The 18,183-nt window shown below is 47.8% G+C and overlaps 3 protein-coding genes across 3 annotated transcripts; 1 reads left to right on the top strand and 2 right to left on the bottom strand.

The window, feature by feature from the left end:
* Nucleotides 1-1,900: 1,900 nt before the first annotated feature.
* Nucleotides 1,901-3,934, top strand: FMAN_08332 (uncharacterized protein; the record flags this gene model as incomplete). The annotated part of the gene is made up of 2 exons (XM_041821796.1): nucleotides 1,901-2,859; nucleotides 2,926-3,934. 2 exons carry the CDS (start codon nucleotides 1,901-1,903, stop codon nucleotides 3,932-3,934), a joined length of 1,968 nt encoding a protein of 655 aa, XP_041687541.1.
* Nucleotides 3,935-4,386: 452 nt separating this feature from the next.
* FMAN_08331 (uncharacterized protein) lies at nucleotides 4,387-5,403 on the bottom strand (the record flags this gene model as incomplete). Its single annotated transcript, XM_041821795.1, has 1 exon — nucleotides 4,387-5,403. The coding sequence occupies one exon, from the start codon at nucleotides 5,401-5,403 to the stop codon at nucleotides 4,387-4,389; it is 1,017 nt and encodes a 338-aa protein (XP_041687540.1).
* Nucleotides 5,404-7,547: 2,144 nt separating this feature from the next.
* Nucleotides 7,548-17,691, bottom strand: FMAN_08330 (uncharacterized protein; the record flags this gene model as incomplete). The annotated part of the gene is made up of 10 exons (XM_041821794.1): nucleotides 7,548-7,671; nucleotides 7,729-8,690; nucleotides 8,741-10,366; nucleotides 10,418-15,260; nucleotides 15,309-16,162; nucleotides 16,217-16,459; nucleotides 16,508-16,673; nucleotides 16,724-17,040; nucleotides 17,095-17,162; nucleotides 17,217-17,691. 10 exons carry the CDS (start codon nucleotides 17,689-17,691, stop codon nucleotides 7,548-7,550), a joined length of 9,678 nt encoding a protein of 3,225 aa, XP_041687539.1.
* Between the last annotated feature and the right edge of the window lie 492 nt (nucleotides 17,692-18,183).

Raw genomic sequence — 18,183 nt, 5'->3', positions numbered from 1 at the left:
CTATTTAAATATACTGGCTATCCTATCTAATTTAACTATAGGCTTGCCTTCTACTTATTATAAATATTCTATATTTATACTTTATCCTTACTTTTAAATATATCTTTATTCTCTTAATAAATTTACTTTAAAAACTTAGCTATTTAGTTAATACCTTTTTATAGCTAGTCCTTATCTTTATAAACCTTAATACTGTATTTAACCTTAATAAAACTACTTTTTACTTAAAACCAAAATAATTACTAATATTACATACCTTCTCTTTATAGCTTTTCAGTTATTATTATTTATCCTGCATATTATCCTCTCTTATAGCTACTAATAAACCTATACTCTACCTTATAATAATTTAAAATATATCTATCAGTTAATTCTATATAATTGCACTTATTATAACCCTTACTGTTATCTTTAGGCAGTAATATATATAAGATCTATTTTATAGTAGATAATAGTAGTTCTTACTACTCTAACTCTGCCTAATTCTTAATAATACTAAAGATTATATTAACTGCTTTCTATACTTACCTTACTTTAAATTTTATTATTAATATATAGTTATTTTTTAAATATACTAATACTTTATTTATAATATATATATATTTACATTTTATATAAATAGGAAATAAAAATGCCAGTAAATAATAAATAAATAGGTCTATATTATATATATATTAGAAAATCGGATAATAGCTAGTATCTTTTTAGTTATAATACTTAATACTTTTATCTCTTAAACTCCTGCTATTACTTTCTTTTACTAGCCCCTTAATCTTAAATATTAAACTCTATTACTAATAGCCTGCTCTCTATATCTTATTTAGCCAATTAAACTGCTTAATTTCTTTACTTTCTATAATATCTTTTAATTAACTCTTAAACTTTAACTTTATATTATAACTATAAATAAACCGACTATACCTTAAAAATCAAATAGATAACTTACCTAAATATCTGCTTTTTAATAATACCGGTTTTATTAAATTACTTACTGTAGTTTTAATTTATACTAACCTCCTATTTCTAAATTGCATCTACCTCCTATTATTAATAGTGCAGTTTCGATTTATATAGGATTTTAATTCGCGCCAACTTAATGCAATTTGGAATTTGGAGTTAGGCATTAAGAGCCTTCTGCCCCAGGCCTGTGCGTTATTTATAAATCATAAATGCGCAGGAAGAGATAGTTAAAGCGCAAGTTAGTATAAAGTTGTTACACTCTATAAAGATAGTCTTCTTAAAGTTGATATTGTCGCTGAGTCTAGGTCCCAGGTTAGGTATAGGGAGCTGGGCAGAGGCCAGAACTGCCCAGATAAAGACGAGAGGAATCATTATCAGTTAATATTTTTAATAAAACATATCGGATTTAAGAGGGAAGAATATGGGGAGGATGCTACACTCCATGGTGAGAATACTTGTAGATGATATCTACGTAATAAATTCCGAGGACGCGTAAGCCTTGGCAGCTTGACGTCGTTGTGTGGCATTTAACTTTCAAACCCCCTGTCCCGCTTGCCCTCCTCAATTCTAACTTGACTTAACTAGGATTCACCTAAAACAAATGAGCCTTATGGGGCAGAGTGTGATAAATAATCATCCCGTCGATTGGACTTTGAGCCCTGCTAGCAACGGTGTGGCGTGGAACTAAGGCTGCAGGGTCTCACATTGCATACAACTATTAATATATCGGCACTGATTACCCGAGAGACCGCGAACACCGAGTCTTGAATACATGATTTTCTTCCTCTTTGCTTGCGCATGTGCGTAATGGCCCCCACTGATGCCGGGGACGGTCCTCGGCTTGTCAGTCGAGATATCTTGCTGAGGAGTATTAACTTTATGCCTACCATTTCTTGAAACTCAGAACGAAGATCACTATCATTGCGACAACAATCCAGCCATGAGCGACTACAAAATCCACTGGGGTCTGTGGCATAACTACTCACTCGACTACTCCGAGCAGTTGACTCTGCCCGCCTTTGTCGGCTCCATCCTAGTTGCCAGTACCTCCACATTCATCGCCATCGCAGGCGGTCAACTCTGGAGTCTAATCGCTTTCATCGTGTATTATTGCCGTGCGAACCCAGGCGAGCCGCATGATGGCATTCATATCTCCCAGCAGGCGCTGTACAAGAACATCTCCTCCCCGCTCGGGCTCGTGTGGTCTCTTATAAAGGGAAATATTGTCTATGCGGGGCTGGAGAGCTGGAAGAAATGGTGGAAACGACGAGCGAGCCCGTATACGACCCGACGAAAGCGTCGGCTGTGCTTGTTTGGCGGCCTACCAACGTTTGTCTGGCTAATCTACACCGCTGCTGGGCCCGCATCGCCATTCCTGACGACACACCCGGTGTACAAGGGGAATGAGGTTCTAGCCAAGAGTCAAAACTGCGGTTTCGAGCAGTGGAATCGGAGCACATCCCAAGGAAACATAGCTTTCCAAAAAAATAGCCTGCGAATTGCCTCGGAAGCTCTCAACTACGTGAACAGCTGCTACAATTCCACGGATGCCCTGTCTTGCTCCGTCTTACCCCGACAGAGCCTTAACTACGCAGTCTATCAGATATCCGACTGTCCGTTTGGAGGTCGGTGCAAGGTGTCGCCGATCACGATGGAGACAGGATGGATGGACTCACATGAGGATTTTGGGATGAATGCGCCAGTGTCGGATCGCGTACAGATGCGCAAGCAGGCGACGTGTGCGGTTGTGGACGTTCGAGACTTGACGACTCTGGCGTCAATTGGAAATGACCTGTTTCGATACGAGTACGACTTGGGTCCAGTCGAGGGCCTGTCTGAGAACTATACGGCCTATGCCATAGAGAGACAAGCCCCAGACTATGTCGGATACAATATTCAGTATGTATACTCTAGCATAGGCAATGGGTGATGCTGGTGAAGACCTGTTGGACTGACCATCTGCAGGCCATACTACGCCTTTCACCCTTGGACGCCTATAGCGGACTTCAACTCGTCAGACGGCGACGTGAGCCTCTTCGTCATCCAGTTCGGCATCATAAAATACGAGTCCAAAGTAACAGATCCCTTGTTCTCTGCGACCAAGCCCCTCAACGACACCTCTTTCTTCACGCCCGACATGCCAGCCGGCCTCGTGGCCTGCATAGACCGCTACCAGCTCCAGAACCCATCCGGTAGCATCCAGACCACGATGGGGTCCATGAAGCAAGTGACGGGCCAGTTCCAGAAGCTGAACTTCAATAACGCCCAGATGGCCGCTGCAGCGCGCTTCATGTTGCCTAGCTCTTTGACAGAGATGTACAATGCTGTCAATGGTCTCGGTGTTGCTGCGCTGCGCGCCCAGCGGAATGTGTTTTCTAGTGTTTCTGTTGGCCTGCCCAGTGATCAGTGGTTGGCAGAGGCTAGAGGCTGGTTCGAAACGACATTGGCTATGTATCAGCTCAGGGTCGTCTCATTTGCTTTCAAAGATGACTCTCAGCTAGATCCTTACATGCGGCTAAACCTAGATCTATTGACTTCACAAAAGACCAACATCACTTCAGACCTCGAGAGTATGTGCAGCCAGCAGAAGCTGCGAAACATCGCCAAGTGGCAGACCTTTTCCATCGCCGGGCTTGCCATCATCGCGGGCATCGGTGGCGGTATCATCATCCTCAGCCTCGCGGTAGAGGTCATCGTTGACTCTACGTGGAAGCTGTTCTCACTGGTGCGTAGGGCGACGTCATCTAAGGCCAAGAACAAGAAGCCGACCTCGAACCTCCGATTGGAGCAGTGGAGGCTTGACTCGGTATCTCAATTACAGCGTCGCGCAATTCAGAATGCTGGGCAGGGATCGTGGGAGAGGGGCGGCGACGATATTCCTGTCCTGAGGGGGACGGTAAACCAGCTGGGAGAAGAGAGGCACGAATTGGGTTATGTCTCAGTTCAGGATGAGACTGGAGATGACAGATCATAGGTCTCAGATTTTTATCTCCACTAACCAAGAATTTAAATTAGAACAATTCGCTAAAGACAAGGCAAATATACATTTAAATGCGCCCACCAGCATTAGCGGTATTTGTTGGTTGGCGGATTTTCGGTTGACTACAATAAGAAACAGCTTATAAGGACCACAAGCCAGGTAAAGGTTGGATTGCGATGTAAGGAATTTTTTTACATATCTTTATTATAGGCGTCCCCAGTATTTAAATAGCAAGCGAGAAAATTGTTTCCCTTACCTGTTTGTAACCTACACTGTTATAACCAAAATTCATAACAAGCGGCCTCTAACATGGCTAAAATTGCAGTGTTACTCAGGTCCACCCATCCATCTAGAAACGAGCCGCTCGGTTAACGCCGCGTTACTATAATATATACTCTCTATTTTCTGCTTTAATAGCTATTAAAATCTCTTTTTTATTTCTACTATTATGCCCTCTCTCCACCTTCCTCTTCCATTAAAGCCTTCCATTCAGTCTGTTTGGGTTTCCAACCAAGTTCGAACAGCTTGTCAGCTCTTGTTCTTTCACCACAACCCCACATAATGGGACCAAATGGATGGATCTCTCTTGCGGCATCAACTGACACGCTTTCTACTTCTCCAAGACCTAAGCGCTCACTGACAGCTTTGGCCCTTTCCACCATACTCAGGTCTCCGGTACTAACAAAGTAGTAGCCGTCTTGATTTATTCCTACTTGTCCTCGTCTCTTGCTCAGTGCCTCATCCATCAGGAACACGACTGCATCTCCCAAATCACTAATGGAGACCCACGACCATGTTGCAGTACCCTCACCGATTACAAAGGCCCGTCCACGGCTCTTAACAGTGGCATAATAGAACGCCGCATTGCTCTCCTTCTTTAGATGGCCCTTGCCCCGTCCCCACAATTGACCAGGCGAGATCAGCATTGTGCCTACTCCTTTATCAGCACTGTGAGCGACGATGGCTTGGTCAGCACCAGCGTGGATGCGATCCTTCGGCACGTTCAGTATTGCATGCCCGTCCAGGATATCGCTCCAAGGAGGGCTGCTTTCCTTCAGATTTCCAGTGATAGGACTCGAGAAGTCAATAAGACTTCGCGGGCCGGTTAGGCTGATGAGCTGTGGCATGGGCGATCCGTTGGTGACACGGGATGATAATCCATCTATCATCGCGCAAACAGCAGGGACATTGTCACCTCCAGCATGGATGACGAAGTCGGCCTCAGCTGCCGTGGATGTGAGGAGAGAAAGCGAGGAAAGTTCGCCGATGATGGGGGTGAGATTTGGATAGACCGATTGGAGTTCTTTAGCATGCTTCTCCTCACGGATCAAAGCTTTGACGCGAACATCAGGATGTACCTTGAAAAGGCAGGATAGGATAGTGCCGCCGACGAATCCGGTTACACCAGTGATAAAAACACAGCGTGATGTGGGCATTCTTTGAGAATTAGACTCCAAACTCATTATTGCGAACGAATATGAAGATAGGAAAATTAAATAGTTCACTTCTGTATAGAAAAAGAAGTATTAAGGGCAATTTCACTCTGGTTTTTAGTGCTCTTCTGTAGTGAATAGTATATCCCAAGGCACATAACTTAATAAAGGTGATTGTTTACGCTCCATTACTATCTATTAAAATCCCGCAAATTAATAGTCACGATATCGTAATGACTAAGCTATAACCAGCCTATCACTGCATTACTTAGTCTGCATGCCTGAGGCGTGTTAGCAGCTAAGTCGGATGGATTATTAGTCCGTCTGACTTAGCTAACTTAGACAACCTGCAGTCAGCATTTAAATTATAAGGAAAAGTGAATATTACAGACACACCAGTCCCCATGCAATAGACTACATATAAGCAGGTTTATGTTTCCGGTAGCGTTGCGTTTAGTGCTGTTAGACTCTTTATTTTATCCTGCAAGTATGCTTAGACTCTCTGGGTTATGGAGGCCTGCAAGATCTTTATACTATTAACTGGCCTAGTAGGGAATAGCTCGAGGCATGAAAATACAGTCCACAGCTTTTACGAACTAGAATGTGGTTGAAAATGTGTCACTTAAAAATGGACTAGAGTCAAGATCCTATGACAATGTGCAAGTGTGTTGAGCTTGATATGTGGAGTTGTTACTGACGTCTGTGGCTTTTAGATCGTAGAGAGGCTGCCAACTATAGAATCTACAATGCCGTCCTCCTGAGTCGTTTGGGGTGCCTATAATGTCATGACCTTCATACTCTCAGGCCAGACAGTTCTGTCTTCTACATTTCCATTGGTGCCGCAGTTCATGGCGCCGTTGGCGAACTTGACGGAAGCAGTCCTCTTGGACAATGGATTAGCCAGGGCGCCCAGGCCAAAGACCAGAAGTGAAATTACAGATAAGATAGTTCAGAGTATGAAAGAGGAAGATGCGGTGAAGCTTTTCTGTGATTTCCATTTTAGTGATTCACTGATTAGATATATAGGGCAAGGCTTTCTCATCTTCCCATTCCCTATATAGTCACGTTCCCAACCTGTACCGGTACTGTTACGTTAGCTCGTCGTTTGAGATCAACAGTGCTGGAAAGACATAGTGACATGCTCACCGATTGGGGCTCACGGGGTCGATACCCCGGATGTTCCCCAGAATCCCATGTAGCCTTGCGAGGCCTACCTATCTGATCGTCCGCTTACGCAGTTTCTACTGGCTCTATGACACACGTGAGCTGCGTTCATGCTTGAAGACTCTGTGCGGGTTTGTTGACAATGCTATTTCTGTCTCTATGGCTTTCTTGATATCCTCCGCGACCAGTGTAGCGGTGGCGGTGGAGAGATCAAGGAACAGGTTCTTGGGCTTCTCGCCACAGGACGAGATAGATACCACGGCTTAGTTGATGAGTTGGACATGATACTGCCTTGTCCACAACCCTCATGCGTTTGCAAAACTTCGCTCCGAGATCCTCTCTTCCTTTGGCCCCAGCACTAATGGCACTTCATTACAATCACGTTTTCTTCTTTGAAAGAATGTACATGTCTTCAGCACGCTCTGTCTGAGACCCTGCGACTACACTCCGTTGCACCTTTCAGCTCCCGTCGTGCGCTTCGGAACTCTACGCTCCCAACAGGAAGTGGGACAGACGGAAAGAGTCCCATCTTTGTACCTTAAGGGACAGAGGTCAACTTCAGCACGCATGTGCTCCAAAGACGGAAGGACCTCTGGGACGAGGACCGGACGACTTCGTTCCTGAACGTTGGGAGAAGAAGGGGGGAGCTGCTAGCGCCGCATGGCATTTCGTACAGTTTAATGGAGGCCCGAGGATCTATATCGTCCAGCAGCTTGCATTGACTGAGGCCGGCTATGTTCTTGTGCGAATGCTGCAAAGGTATGATGCCGTCAAGGGACTGGATATTGTAAAAAGGTTAAACCTGAAATACCTGCCTTCTAAGATGTGGAGTCACCTTCCGTTTTAGCCTAATGGTATTTTCTAGAGATGTTGATGTGTCTCGTGATTGGCATAACTTCACTGTAGTTTGTAGTCCTGGAAGCCCAGTTGATAGAAACCAGGCAGTTGTATGCCAATTAAAGCTGGCTTAGTATAATTAATTGAACTAAAGCCAATGACCGTTAGAGGTGTCAAGTTTGCAGGTCCTGTATACTCCGTTCTGAAATAATGTTCTTTACAATCTCTGCTGCTCTATCCAGAGCCGCTCTAAAACGTTCTGCGCTTTTCTCCGGACTAACGAAGCACACTTCAACCCTGTTACCTATCAGTATGTATGCATGTAGTGGTCACCTCGGGGCTGTAGAGACTCACGAATCATCAAATACGGTGTAATTCATCCATACCGACTCTGGATCCGGCATGGTGAAACCCGGATCTTCTGCAAGCTTTTTTTCCACCATTGTTTGCATGATAAGCTTTGGGTAGCCCCTCTTCCAGACGGGGTCAGAGAACAGCTCTGGCACTTCTTCTTCCTTCTGATCCTGAGACATGACCTCGATCACATCCATGAGCCTGAAGTAGCTGAGACCCTCGGTTCCCTTGGCAATTTGCGCATTGCACTCTCGTGCAGCCTGTACCAGTTTGGTACGAGCATCGCTACGAGGCACAGTATCGTCAATGGCAGCGTCGCAAAAGTCCATCACAGACTTCCGAACCACCTGCACAATCTCTGGACGGCCAAGATGGAAATGCGCTGTTGATACGGTCTCCCAACTGGCCGGCAGGTGGCCAAAGTATAGTCGACTGGCCAGCTGGATTGTTAGGTCGACGGTCGCTTTGATGGGCGCGGAGTGACTGAGCAAGGTGGTTTTGCCAAAAGATTTGATGAGATGAGGGACGTATTGCTTTGCAGATGTGACAGAAATGTAGCCGTGGCGGAGGGATTCGATCCGGTTATTAATGTCATCTGTTGTTACCAAAGGGATCTCTTTGAGACTAGCTGGATCAACAGCAATGCCACCGTGACTTGGAGTCGACTTTCTAGGATTGAAGGTAGCGATGGCATTTTGGAGTCTCTGGGAAAGCTGAGAAACCGTCATGAGATCAATCATGGAATGCTCGAAAATGGATGCCGAGCGCCCGTTGGCGGTAACAATAATCTGGGTGCATTTGTCGTGCCAGCGATTGAACGAGTCCCCAATGTAGCCAAAGCGGACTCGGTCTGCCCGCGTCACTGGGCTGTTGTCGTCGAGGCACATGACGAATACGGAAGCTTCGATAGTTTCGAAATAAACAGCATTTTTGTTGTCCAAACAGAGCAGTCTCTGTCGGTTCTAGAGGAATCTTAGCCAAAACTCAAGTAGAAGTCCATGACACCACTTACCAAGCCCCAGGTATCACGATTGTCAGTAGTCAACATGCCAGCCCAACTGTCTTCCAGGTCCAGATCGAGGATCTCCTGGTACGTTGCCTTGAGCATGTCATATGAAGCTCTCATATCTGCATGCTTGAGCGGGATCTTGAATAGATGTCCCTTTCGCAGCACGGCAACATACTCATTGCCCGGGTACTTCATCATTTTGTCACAGTCGACATTTGGCTCTCTTACAGCATTGAACAGCCAGGACAATGAGTGCCCACAGTTAGCCCTCGTACTAAGGAAATCGGGCTCAAGCCTGCCTAAGTCGCGGTCGGTCTTGAAATCATATAAAGCTGTAGTCAGCAGAGCTGCCCGCTCCGCCTGGGTGTGGACTGTCGGGCTGTCAAAGTGCGTACCCAAGAAGTTTCCAAAGGGTGCGAGTGGATAACGACGCTTGAGATGAAGGGCCTTGAGGAGCAGGTCGGCGATCCAACTCTCTACGTTTGGATCATCGGCCTGGGCACGCAGTTTATTGTAGAGTCTGCGGCCAAGACTATCTGGTGCCGCCAGAGCGTGGGCTTTTCGACTGAGCTCCTCGTATTCCTCTCGGGTGTGAGCCAAGTGACCAAAACTGCTGAGAAGGTCCGCAATGGCTTCATCTAGGTCGACGAGCGGGTACCTAGGTAACTCTTTGCAAGTCCGGCAACAATAGAGTCCGTGATTAGTCCGAACCTGTTCACCCGCCGATGAAGATGTTTGTTCTGTGACAGTAACACTCTCTTTGGGGACTGATTTCCGTATCTCATTAGGAACAAGTTTCGACCGCGAAGCGACCGTTGCCGTGAGGGCTGTGATGCTTCCAGCACCGCTCAACTCCGATGTCTGTAGGTTAATCTGGAATGTGCGCGCCATCCAGTTCTTCAACTCAATGCTGACAAGAGAATCCAACCCAATCGTGGCCAGCGACTGGTCCACTCGGATATCGTCCACAGGTCGGTCTAGGAAGACAGCAAACTTGGCGAGTGCAGCTTCTTGAATCAGCTGCTCCGCCTCAGCCATGGTCTTGACACCAGCCAATGCCTCTGCAAAATCAACCTTATCTGTTTTAGCGGCGCCTGTCGTCTTTTGATCCAGCTGATGTTGTAAGTGGCTGAAAACGGGATTATTAAGCAGATACTCGTCATTGGCTTCCATCATCGACAGCCGCGTTACGCCCTGGATCGATTGGTGTAGGCCATCCATTCGAGCGGCATCTGTCATGAGATACTCCAAGTTCGCAAAGAACTCTTCAAAGGAGATATCCATTACACTGTTGTGCCGGAGACTTGCCCTGATGGTGCTAATACTGGTCTCGTTTTGGGATGCCTCCAAAGCGCCGTGGGCATCAATAGAGACGGCGCCGATGTTGAGGGAGACATACTGAGTATGCGGATGATTGGCATGAGCTCGTGCAAAGGCATCTTGGAAGCCATTTCCGGCTGCATAGTTCGACTGGCCAGACTTACCAATCACTGAAACAATAGATGACAGTGCCACGAAAAAGGCCAGGTCCGGGGAGGCGAAATACTTGTCAAGATTGATGGTTCCAACAACTTTGGGCTGGAGTGGCTGTTTCCACTCATCGATAGTCATTTGAGAGAATGTTCGATCCTATAAAGGGTCAGAATCTGGCTTCGGACCATGTAAATAACATCAGCCTACCCTCAGAGCCAAAGCGCCCTGTACAACGCCTCGGACAGGAGGCAGTGCTCTACAAAACGAGACGGCATTCTTCATCTGATCGTCATTGGTGATGTCACATATCAGTAGGTGGAGCTGACCACCATGCGCTTCCACTGCTGCCATATGCTTTCGTCTCGTCTCATCGTCGATTGTGCGCCGAGATAGTGAGACAATATGTCCGGCTCCACGGGCAGCGAAAAACCGACATATCCGTGAAGGCAGATCACCCAGACCGCCTGCAACGATATAAGTTCCGTCTTTCCTGAGTCGCAGAGGTACAGGTTGCGCTGGCAAACATTTGACTCTTGAAGTGGGCTGTGTCACGAGGACAATCTTTCCGATATGTTTTCTCGCGCTCATAAGTCGGAAGGCATCCTCAACCTGCTCAATGGGATACACCATGGATGGCCCCATTGGACGAAGTTCCTCTGACTCGATCAGTTTGACGATTTCGTCAAGAATCTGGTATATATAACGGCTCTTTCGTGTTGCCAAAGTTACCAAATCAAAGGCATGGAATGTGATTGACTTTGGGAATGCAGCCATGCTCAGTCGAGAGGGCTTTTGCATCTCAGTCCTTCCCAGTTCAATAAAGACTCCCAAGCATTTAACGCATTCAAGACTTTCTCTGAGCATCTCTCCTGTTGATGTGCCCAGCACAAGATCCACGCCCTCCCCGCCTGTAAGACGCATGATGCTATTTTTCAATGAACCTTGCCGGCTAGAATAGATGTGGCTCTCCTGAATGCCGTAAGTATCTACGAGAAATTGCTGTTTCTCGCGGTTTCCAACCGTACAGAAGATCTCAGCTCCAATGGACTGTGCAAGCTGAATTGCTGCTTGCCCAACCGCTCCGGATGCAGAATGAATGAGAACAGATTGCCCTTGCTCGAGGTTGGCTAGGTTTCTTATGCATTGGTACGCCGTCACATATGCATATGGTATTGATGATGCTGTAGTGTCGCTCATAGAGTTGGGTGTCTTATGGGCATGGTGTCCGTTGACGCGTGACAGGTTGCTGTATGGCTGAGCACCAAAGCCCATGACCCTGTCTCCCACCTGATACGTGTCTTTCATGTCACGGCCAACTGCTGCTATGACGCCAGCAAACTCGCCGACCATTTTCGTGTCAGACTGTATTTGTCCGAGAGCCACGCATAGGTCTCTGTAGTTGACCCCGTAGGCATCGGGTTTGACCTCAATCTGGTCAGCTCCTAACTCGAGCGACAACTGAGAATCAACAAATCGTAGAGAGCTAAGTATGCCAGGAGTAGCGACTTCAAGCTTGAGAGGCCGGTCACCTTGATGAAGAGCAGTCTCTGTCTGTGTCACAGTGGAGTCATTCCAGGTGCTACGCACCCATTTCAAGAGCTTGGTGTCTGACAATACCCGAGGAATGAATACACGGCCATTTTCGTAAGCGAATTCAGGCTCCGGGGACTTCCTGTCATGGGTACCTGGCCAGAAGCATGTCTGCAAGATCCCAGCTATTGCCCGTCCGGTCACTTGCGGACTGAGAGCAGAATCGCGGATGTCGAAGGTGATTAACCCAGTGTTACCACTCTCACGACGTAAGACTCGCACGGTAGCACTCACAAGGCCCTTGTATGCCGTGGACACTGGATCGGGAGTATTTTGAATGACCACCCAGAGTATCTTGGCATTTGAGGCAAGGAGAGCATTGAGCGTTGTGAATAATTGAGGTTGAGGATCTAGGAGTAGAGGCATCTCAGCGCGATCAACTACCAAGTAGAGCACGTCCTCGCCGATGTCTACTGAGTCCCAAGTGCCCTTGCTTATCCGAGCATCTGTAGAAGTGGATTTGATGTGCTGGGAAATCTCGAGATTCCTGTCATCGGCCGCATCTTCGACGAGTACGATGGTCTTGTTCCCCATACTATGCCCGTTAGTTAACGGGGCCACAGCTCTGGAAACCATCATGCTATTGCGCGCAACATGGATCCCACCAAAGCCGTTCCTTGATAGTATCGTATTCCATTGCTCCCTATACATCAACGCAGTGTCCTCTCGGAACTCATCTTCATGAGCCCACCACCCAGACAAGGTGCCGAATATCAGACCGATCACTGCGCCCCTAGGTGAGTTCTCGACGAGTATGAGGCTTCCACCGGGGCAGAGTAGCTTTCGCACCTGCTCCATCGTGACATCCATCCGCTTCGTCGCATGCAGAACATTCGATGCCACGATAACATCATAAGATTCAGGCTGAAAGCCCTGCGTGAGAGGATCACCTTCTACATCCAGCGTCTTAAATTCCATATAAGACTCCCAGTCGGCGAAGGTTCTGCGAGCTTCTTCAAAGAAGCCGCTTGATATGTCCGTGTATGTGTACTGCCCGATAGGAAGGTCACCACCACTGTTTTGGTTGGAGATTCCACCGAGAAGCTGCTTTGTACACCCTCCAGTCCCCGCGCCAATCTCCAGAAAACGAAGTCGCGGGTTCTTGAATGTGAGAAGCTGAAGATATGCAACTGCGGCTTCATAGTCGCCACTGAAGGTCCCGCCCTCGTAAGCTCTTATTAGGAGGTTTTCCTGCAGCATAACGCTCAAGGGATCATATGCGCCGCTTAGAATCCCAGGAAGAGCTCTGCCGACCCGTGCAAGTAGTTGAAGCTCGGGTGCATTGGTCAGGGCGTCAATGCGCTGCAGTATGTTGACTTCATCCTCGACACATAGCCCTGACATGATCTGGCTATAGTAATCAGAGTTGATCCACATCTTCATCCATCCAAGATACTTGACTAAGTGAGGGCTCGTGATGTCAACGTTGTTGGCTTCGACGTAGGCCAGTGCATCTCGAATCCAAATGGATGCTGCCTGGTCAGCCAGACGGAAGCTCTCTTCAGCTTCGACGGCAGATACTTTCCTCCCTTCGTAGTTATATGTCATGTTCTCATCCAAGCCCAGTGTGATAGACAGATAATGAGAGAACGAGGTTTCGGTCATAAGATCCACGTCCACGTTCCATTCTAGTCGATTCACTTTGTCCTGGACGAAAGGCCGGTTCTCATCTTGCCGTGCCTCACCAATGGCTCTGAGGTCTACCAAAAGCTTGATGACTGGTCGGAGCTGGCCATCCTTCTCTTCTTGAAACACCCAAGACTGCGCAGTGGATGTCTTTGGTCCATCAGACTCGATCTGCATGGCGGCAGTCAGGTTGTTGCCCGGTCGTGTCGAGATTTTCGCATCAATTTCCAAGAGATTAATCTTGGTAGGAACACAAGGCGCGTTGGACACGAATTTTTTGAAAAGCACCCCGCTAAGCTGGTGGACAGCGTCTAGGGTAGTTGGGTGAATAACGTGAGGTCTGAAGGAGCGATATGGCATCAAAGCAGCCACGTCTGGAATGATGATACCGAGAAGACCTTGTTTGTTGCCATACTTGAGAGAATCAATCGGACTAAAGGCACCGTCCCATTGGTTTCCAGTCAACTTGGCAAATTCATAGAACTCGGTCTTTGTCATCTCCATACTACAGGTCTGTCGAGCATCATGAAGGAACTGCAACGACTCTTCTCTGCGCAGATCTGATTCTCTTGTTCCATCCACCTCATCATCCTCGGTGTTTCTATACTCGACTGTAATCTCGCCTGAGCAATTTTCGGTCCATGATTCGTTGACACTGTCATACGACCAGATTCGGAACGTTTCCCAGCGACTGCCTTCGTATTGCTGTGAGGTGGACATACTCAGCTGTAATTCAACCTCGCCAGACTTCTCATCATTGTCCGACTCTTTGAGGACAATAGACTTTGAAATGATCACATCGCGAAGGATGAATCTTGAAATCAATCGCTGAGCATCTCTCAGCTGCACAAGCTGCTTCAACGCCTCAATAGCCATGGTGAGGTATCCTGCGCCTGGATATAAGGTAAATCCTTCAACCACATGATCACGCAGCCACGGCAAGGCATCCAGGTTGATGAGGTATCTCCAACGTGGTTCTTGAATAGTACTACCTGGATCAAGTAGGCCCAGTAAATCATGCGGTGGGAACTTGCGAAAACGGTGAGCCTTGCTGAGTCTGGATTCGTGCCAGAATGGTGCAAGATCCCAGGGGTACGATTTCAAATCTCGAATGATGTCAGGCTCTCGTTTTTCGGTCATCTTGAGTACGGCGTCCAGATCGATCATGAGCCCTAGCTCAAAGATCTTACCGGCGAGAGATAAGACGGTCTGTTCAGCGTTCTTGTGGCGCACGAGGGCAGAGAAGTATTCAAATTTGAACTTTCTGCCTCCTGGTGGAATCAGTGTTTGACGAGAAGGGCCTGCCAAAGCTGGGTGAGGTCCGATTTCGATGAAAACGCTTGTGTCAATCCCCGGCTCGTTTTTTAGTTGATCATCCCTCAACAATGCCAGTGCCTGGCTGAACTTGACCTGGGATATCAAGTTGTCGGTCCAGTAGTCGGCGCCGAATGCTGTTGACTTGGCTGCACCGGTTACGCTTGAATAGAACGTGATTCCACTCCGTACATCAGAAGACTCAATATTTTTCATCGCCTTGAGGTAATGCTGTGCTATTCGTCGCATGTGATGCGAGTGATAAGCAGTGTCAACCTTCAACTTGCGAGCAAAGATTCCCTCGGCGTCAAGTAGAGACTTCAACTCTTCAATGGCAGTCAGATCTCCTGAAATTGTACTGCTCTCCGGGCTATTTACACAGGCTACACTGATAGTTCCACTTGTGACTCTATCGATATATCGCTGCGCGTCAGCCCCTGCGAGAGTAACTGCCATCATTAAGCCAGGCACTTTAGCCGCTGCTTTGGCCATCGAGGAGGCGACGCCACGGTGATACGAACTACTCGAAGTTAGCTACATCATCTCGTAGGCCATAAGTTCGACTCACACAACGATAGCATTTTCTCGGCTCAAAGCACCAGCCGCATAGGCAGCAGCAACTTCACCGGAGCTGTGGCCAATAACACGGCTGGGTCTAATAGAAAAGCTCCTTAGTAAATCCACAAGCGCAATCTGTATGGCTGTCGTTGCAGGCTGGGATATATCAGCCTCGCTGATGCGTGACTGGCTTTCCGATTTGAGCAGCTCATCAATGAGACTCCAAGAGCCTCCTTCCCGTCGTATGGTACCATCCATATCCACGATTGACTCTCGGAAGGATCGTGATGACTTAATGAGCTCACGGCCCATTGCATGCCATTGCGCACCTTGTCCGGAAAAGACAAAAGTGAGAGGTGCAAGAGTGGTAGCTTTCTTGGGATCAACCACCTGATCCAGTTCTTCCATCAGCTCCACTGATGTCGATGCAACGATAGATCGGCGGAATAAAAAAGCAGACTTGCGAGTACCTAGTGTGTACGACAGACTTCGCAGAGTCTGAGAATCCAAAAGGTGAGCACTTGCCCACTGTTTTGTGTTTTCTACGGTTGAGACAAAAGCCTTCTCCGTTGATGCACTCAGAACAAACAACTTGGGAGTAGAGTCAGTGACATCGCCAGGGATTGAAGATCCATTCAGAGCTGATTCAGAGGTAAAGGATGCCTTCGTAACTCCGTTGAATAACTCGGGGCTATTATGATGAGTAGATGACCCATTAGTCTGGGCGCCATTAAGCTTGTGGTATGCGCCTGGAGCCTCAAGGATAACGTGGCAGTTAGTTCCTCCGTACCCAAATGAGTTGACTGATACTCTAGCAGGGCCATTGTGCTGTGGTCTTGGTAGCTCTGTAACTTCAGTTGGGATCTGCAAACATGTTAGAGTAGTCTCCCTTTGGCTTGAAAACTTAGGGATCTGTACCTTTATTCTCTTCTCATAAAGCTTCAGAGATGGCTTGGGCTTGATGAAATTGAGGTTGGCTGGAATCTGGTTATGCTTCAGCACGAGTACGGACTTCAACAAGCCGGCGATACCGGAGGTTGCCTCAAGGTGGCCGATGTTCGTCTTCACTGAGCCGACGTAAAGATCGTCTGTCCTACCAGACTTTTCACAAAAGACCTTAGATATTGACGCTATCTCCTCCCGGTCACCTGCTTGGGTTCCCTACGCGTTCTTAGCCTGATTTCCCGTTTAGCGTGACAGGAGACTTACAGTGCCGTGAGCTTCGACGAAAGACGTATCAGCAGGATTCAGCCCGGCCTCTTGGTACACACGGAGAGACAACGCTGCCTGTGCCTCGCTGCTGGGGGTATTCAGGCCAGGTGTTTTGCCGTCTTGATTCATGCCCGAATTAGCAATGATGGCGTGTATTCGGTCACTGTTATCTTGGTCAGCACGTCAAGCGACCGCAGAGGACCCACCACATACCCGTCTTTAATTGCAAGGTCCAAACGCTTGAGAACTACTGTGGCAACGCCTTCGCCGCGTCCATATCCAACGCCCCTAGAGTCAAAGGTATACGACTTTCCATCTGGATTGAGCATTCCCATACCGCTCACTACAGGAACATCAGCACTGAATTCGTATTGCTTGCGCGCCACCGGCAATGCAGACGGAAGAGGAAACTCACTTATGCTTAGAATGTCTGGCTGAATAACAAGCTGCGAGCCACCCACTAAGGCGAGATTCGACTCGCCCAACCGAAGGCTGTGGCATGCTTGGTGAAGGCCTACAAGACTTCCAGACTACGCAATGTCAGTAAATCACTCGTTTGGCATGTCGGTTCCAGAATTCCATACGCAGCCAGTGTCGATGGTCATGCAGGGACCGCGCAGGTCGAAACAGTATGATATCCGGTTTGATAGGACTGGTTGGTGTTAGTCGCATGTACGGGTATGATCTAATCAACACAACAACTTACTAGACTCGCCAGTTCCGTTCAGGTGCGTCCTGCCAATCGTGGACAGGTCTTTGTGCCCCATTCGATCGTAGCTCCTCTCAAAGATGCTAGCATAAACCCCAGTGTTGGAGCCGCGCAGTGTTTCAACGGGAATACCAGCGTCTTCGAGAGCCTCATACGTCGTCATGAGAAAGAGGCGCTGTTGTGGGTCCATCGAGTGGGCTTCTGCACTGGAGATACCAAAGAATTTGGCGTCAAACTGAGAGATGTCGTCCTGGAGGAAATATCCGTGCTTGGTCACCATGGATTGCTTCGCATCTGGATAGGCATCGAACCACGAGTCTGCGTTCCAGCGGTCGCTGGGAATCTCTGTCTGCCCATCACGACTTTCCGAAAGCAGTTTCCATAGCTTGTCTAAGTTATTGGCTCCACCTGGGAGCCTACAACCGACGCCGATGATGGCGATTGGGGCTGGAGGGTTCATAATACGAGACATGACGCTGGCGCGGTAATAATTGGATGGCTCTAGATTGGTGATATCCGAAGAAGTATAAAGATAGTCTTCATCAATCGTCGCTTCTGTTCTCTTAAACTAAAGCTACAAGTCTTCTCAAGTAGTCGCGTATATACTTGCCAAGCCAGCGTGTCCCCTCTCTTCGAAGGATTCAGGCTCATCCCGTCGCTGCCGAAACAAAGCATCTTCTGTCTCGTGAACCAGAGCTATCTATCGCTGCTTCGCCCATCTCAACACGATAATAGGCTAAATTAGGCGGCAGTGAACCATCGAGATCCGAAGTTCATCTCATATGAGATCATCACCAAGATCTGGTTGCGTCGCGGGTAGATAATGGCTGTCTAATATGCCGATCTAGGTAAAATCGGAATCAACGGCTCCTTACGGCCAGGCGTAAAATCATGGAAACATGAGCATCCACTGTAGTACGATTCAGGGCTGCGAGATGATTGCTCGGCTCCGATGGGCAGCAAC

The sequence above is a fragment of the Fusarium mangiferae genome, assembly GCF_900044065.1.
Source record: "Fusarium mangiferae strain MRC7560 genome assembly, contig: FMAN_scaffold012, whole genome shotgun sequence".
In the NCBI taxonomy this organism is placed as follows: domain Eukaryota; kingdom Fungi; phylum Ascomycota; class Sordariomycetes; order Hypocreales; family Nectriaceae; genus Fusarium; species Fusarium mangiferae.
Note: the sequence above shows the minus strand (reverse complement) of the source record. Positions and strands in the feature narration are given on the sequence as shown.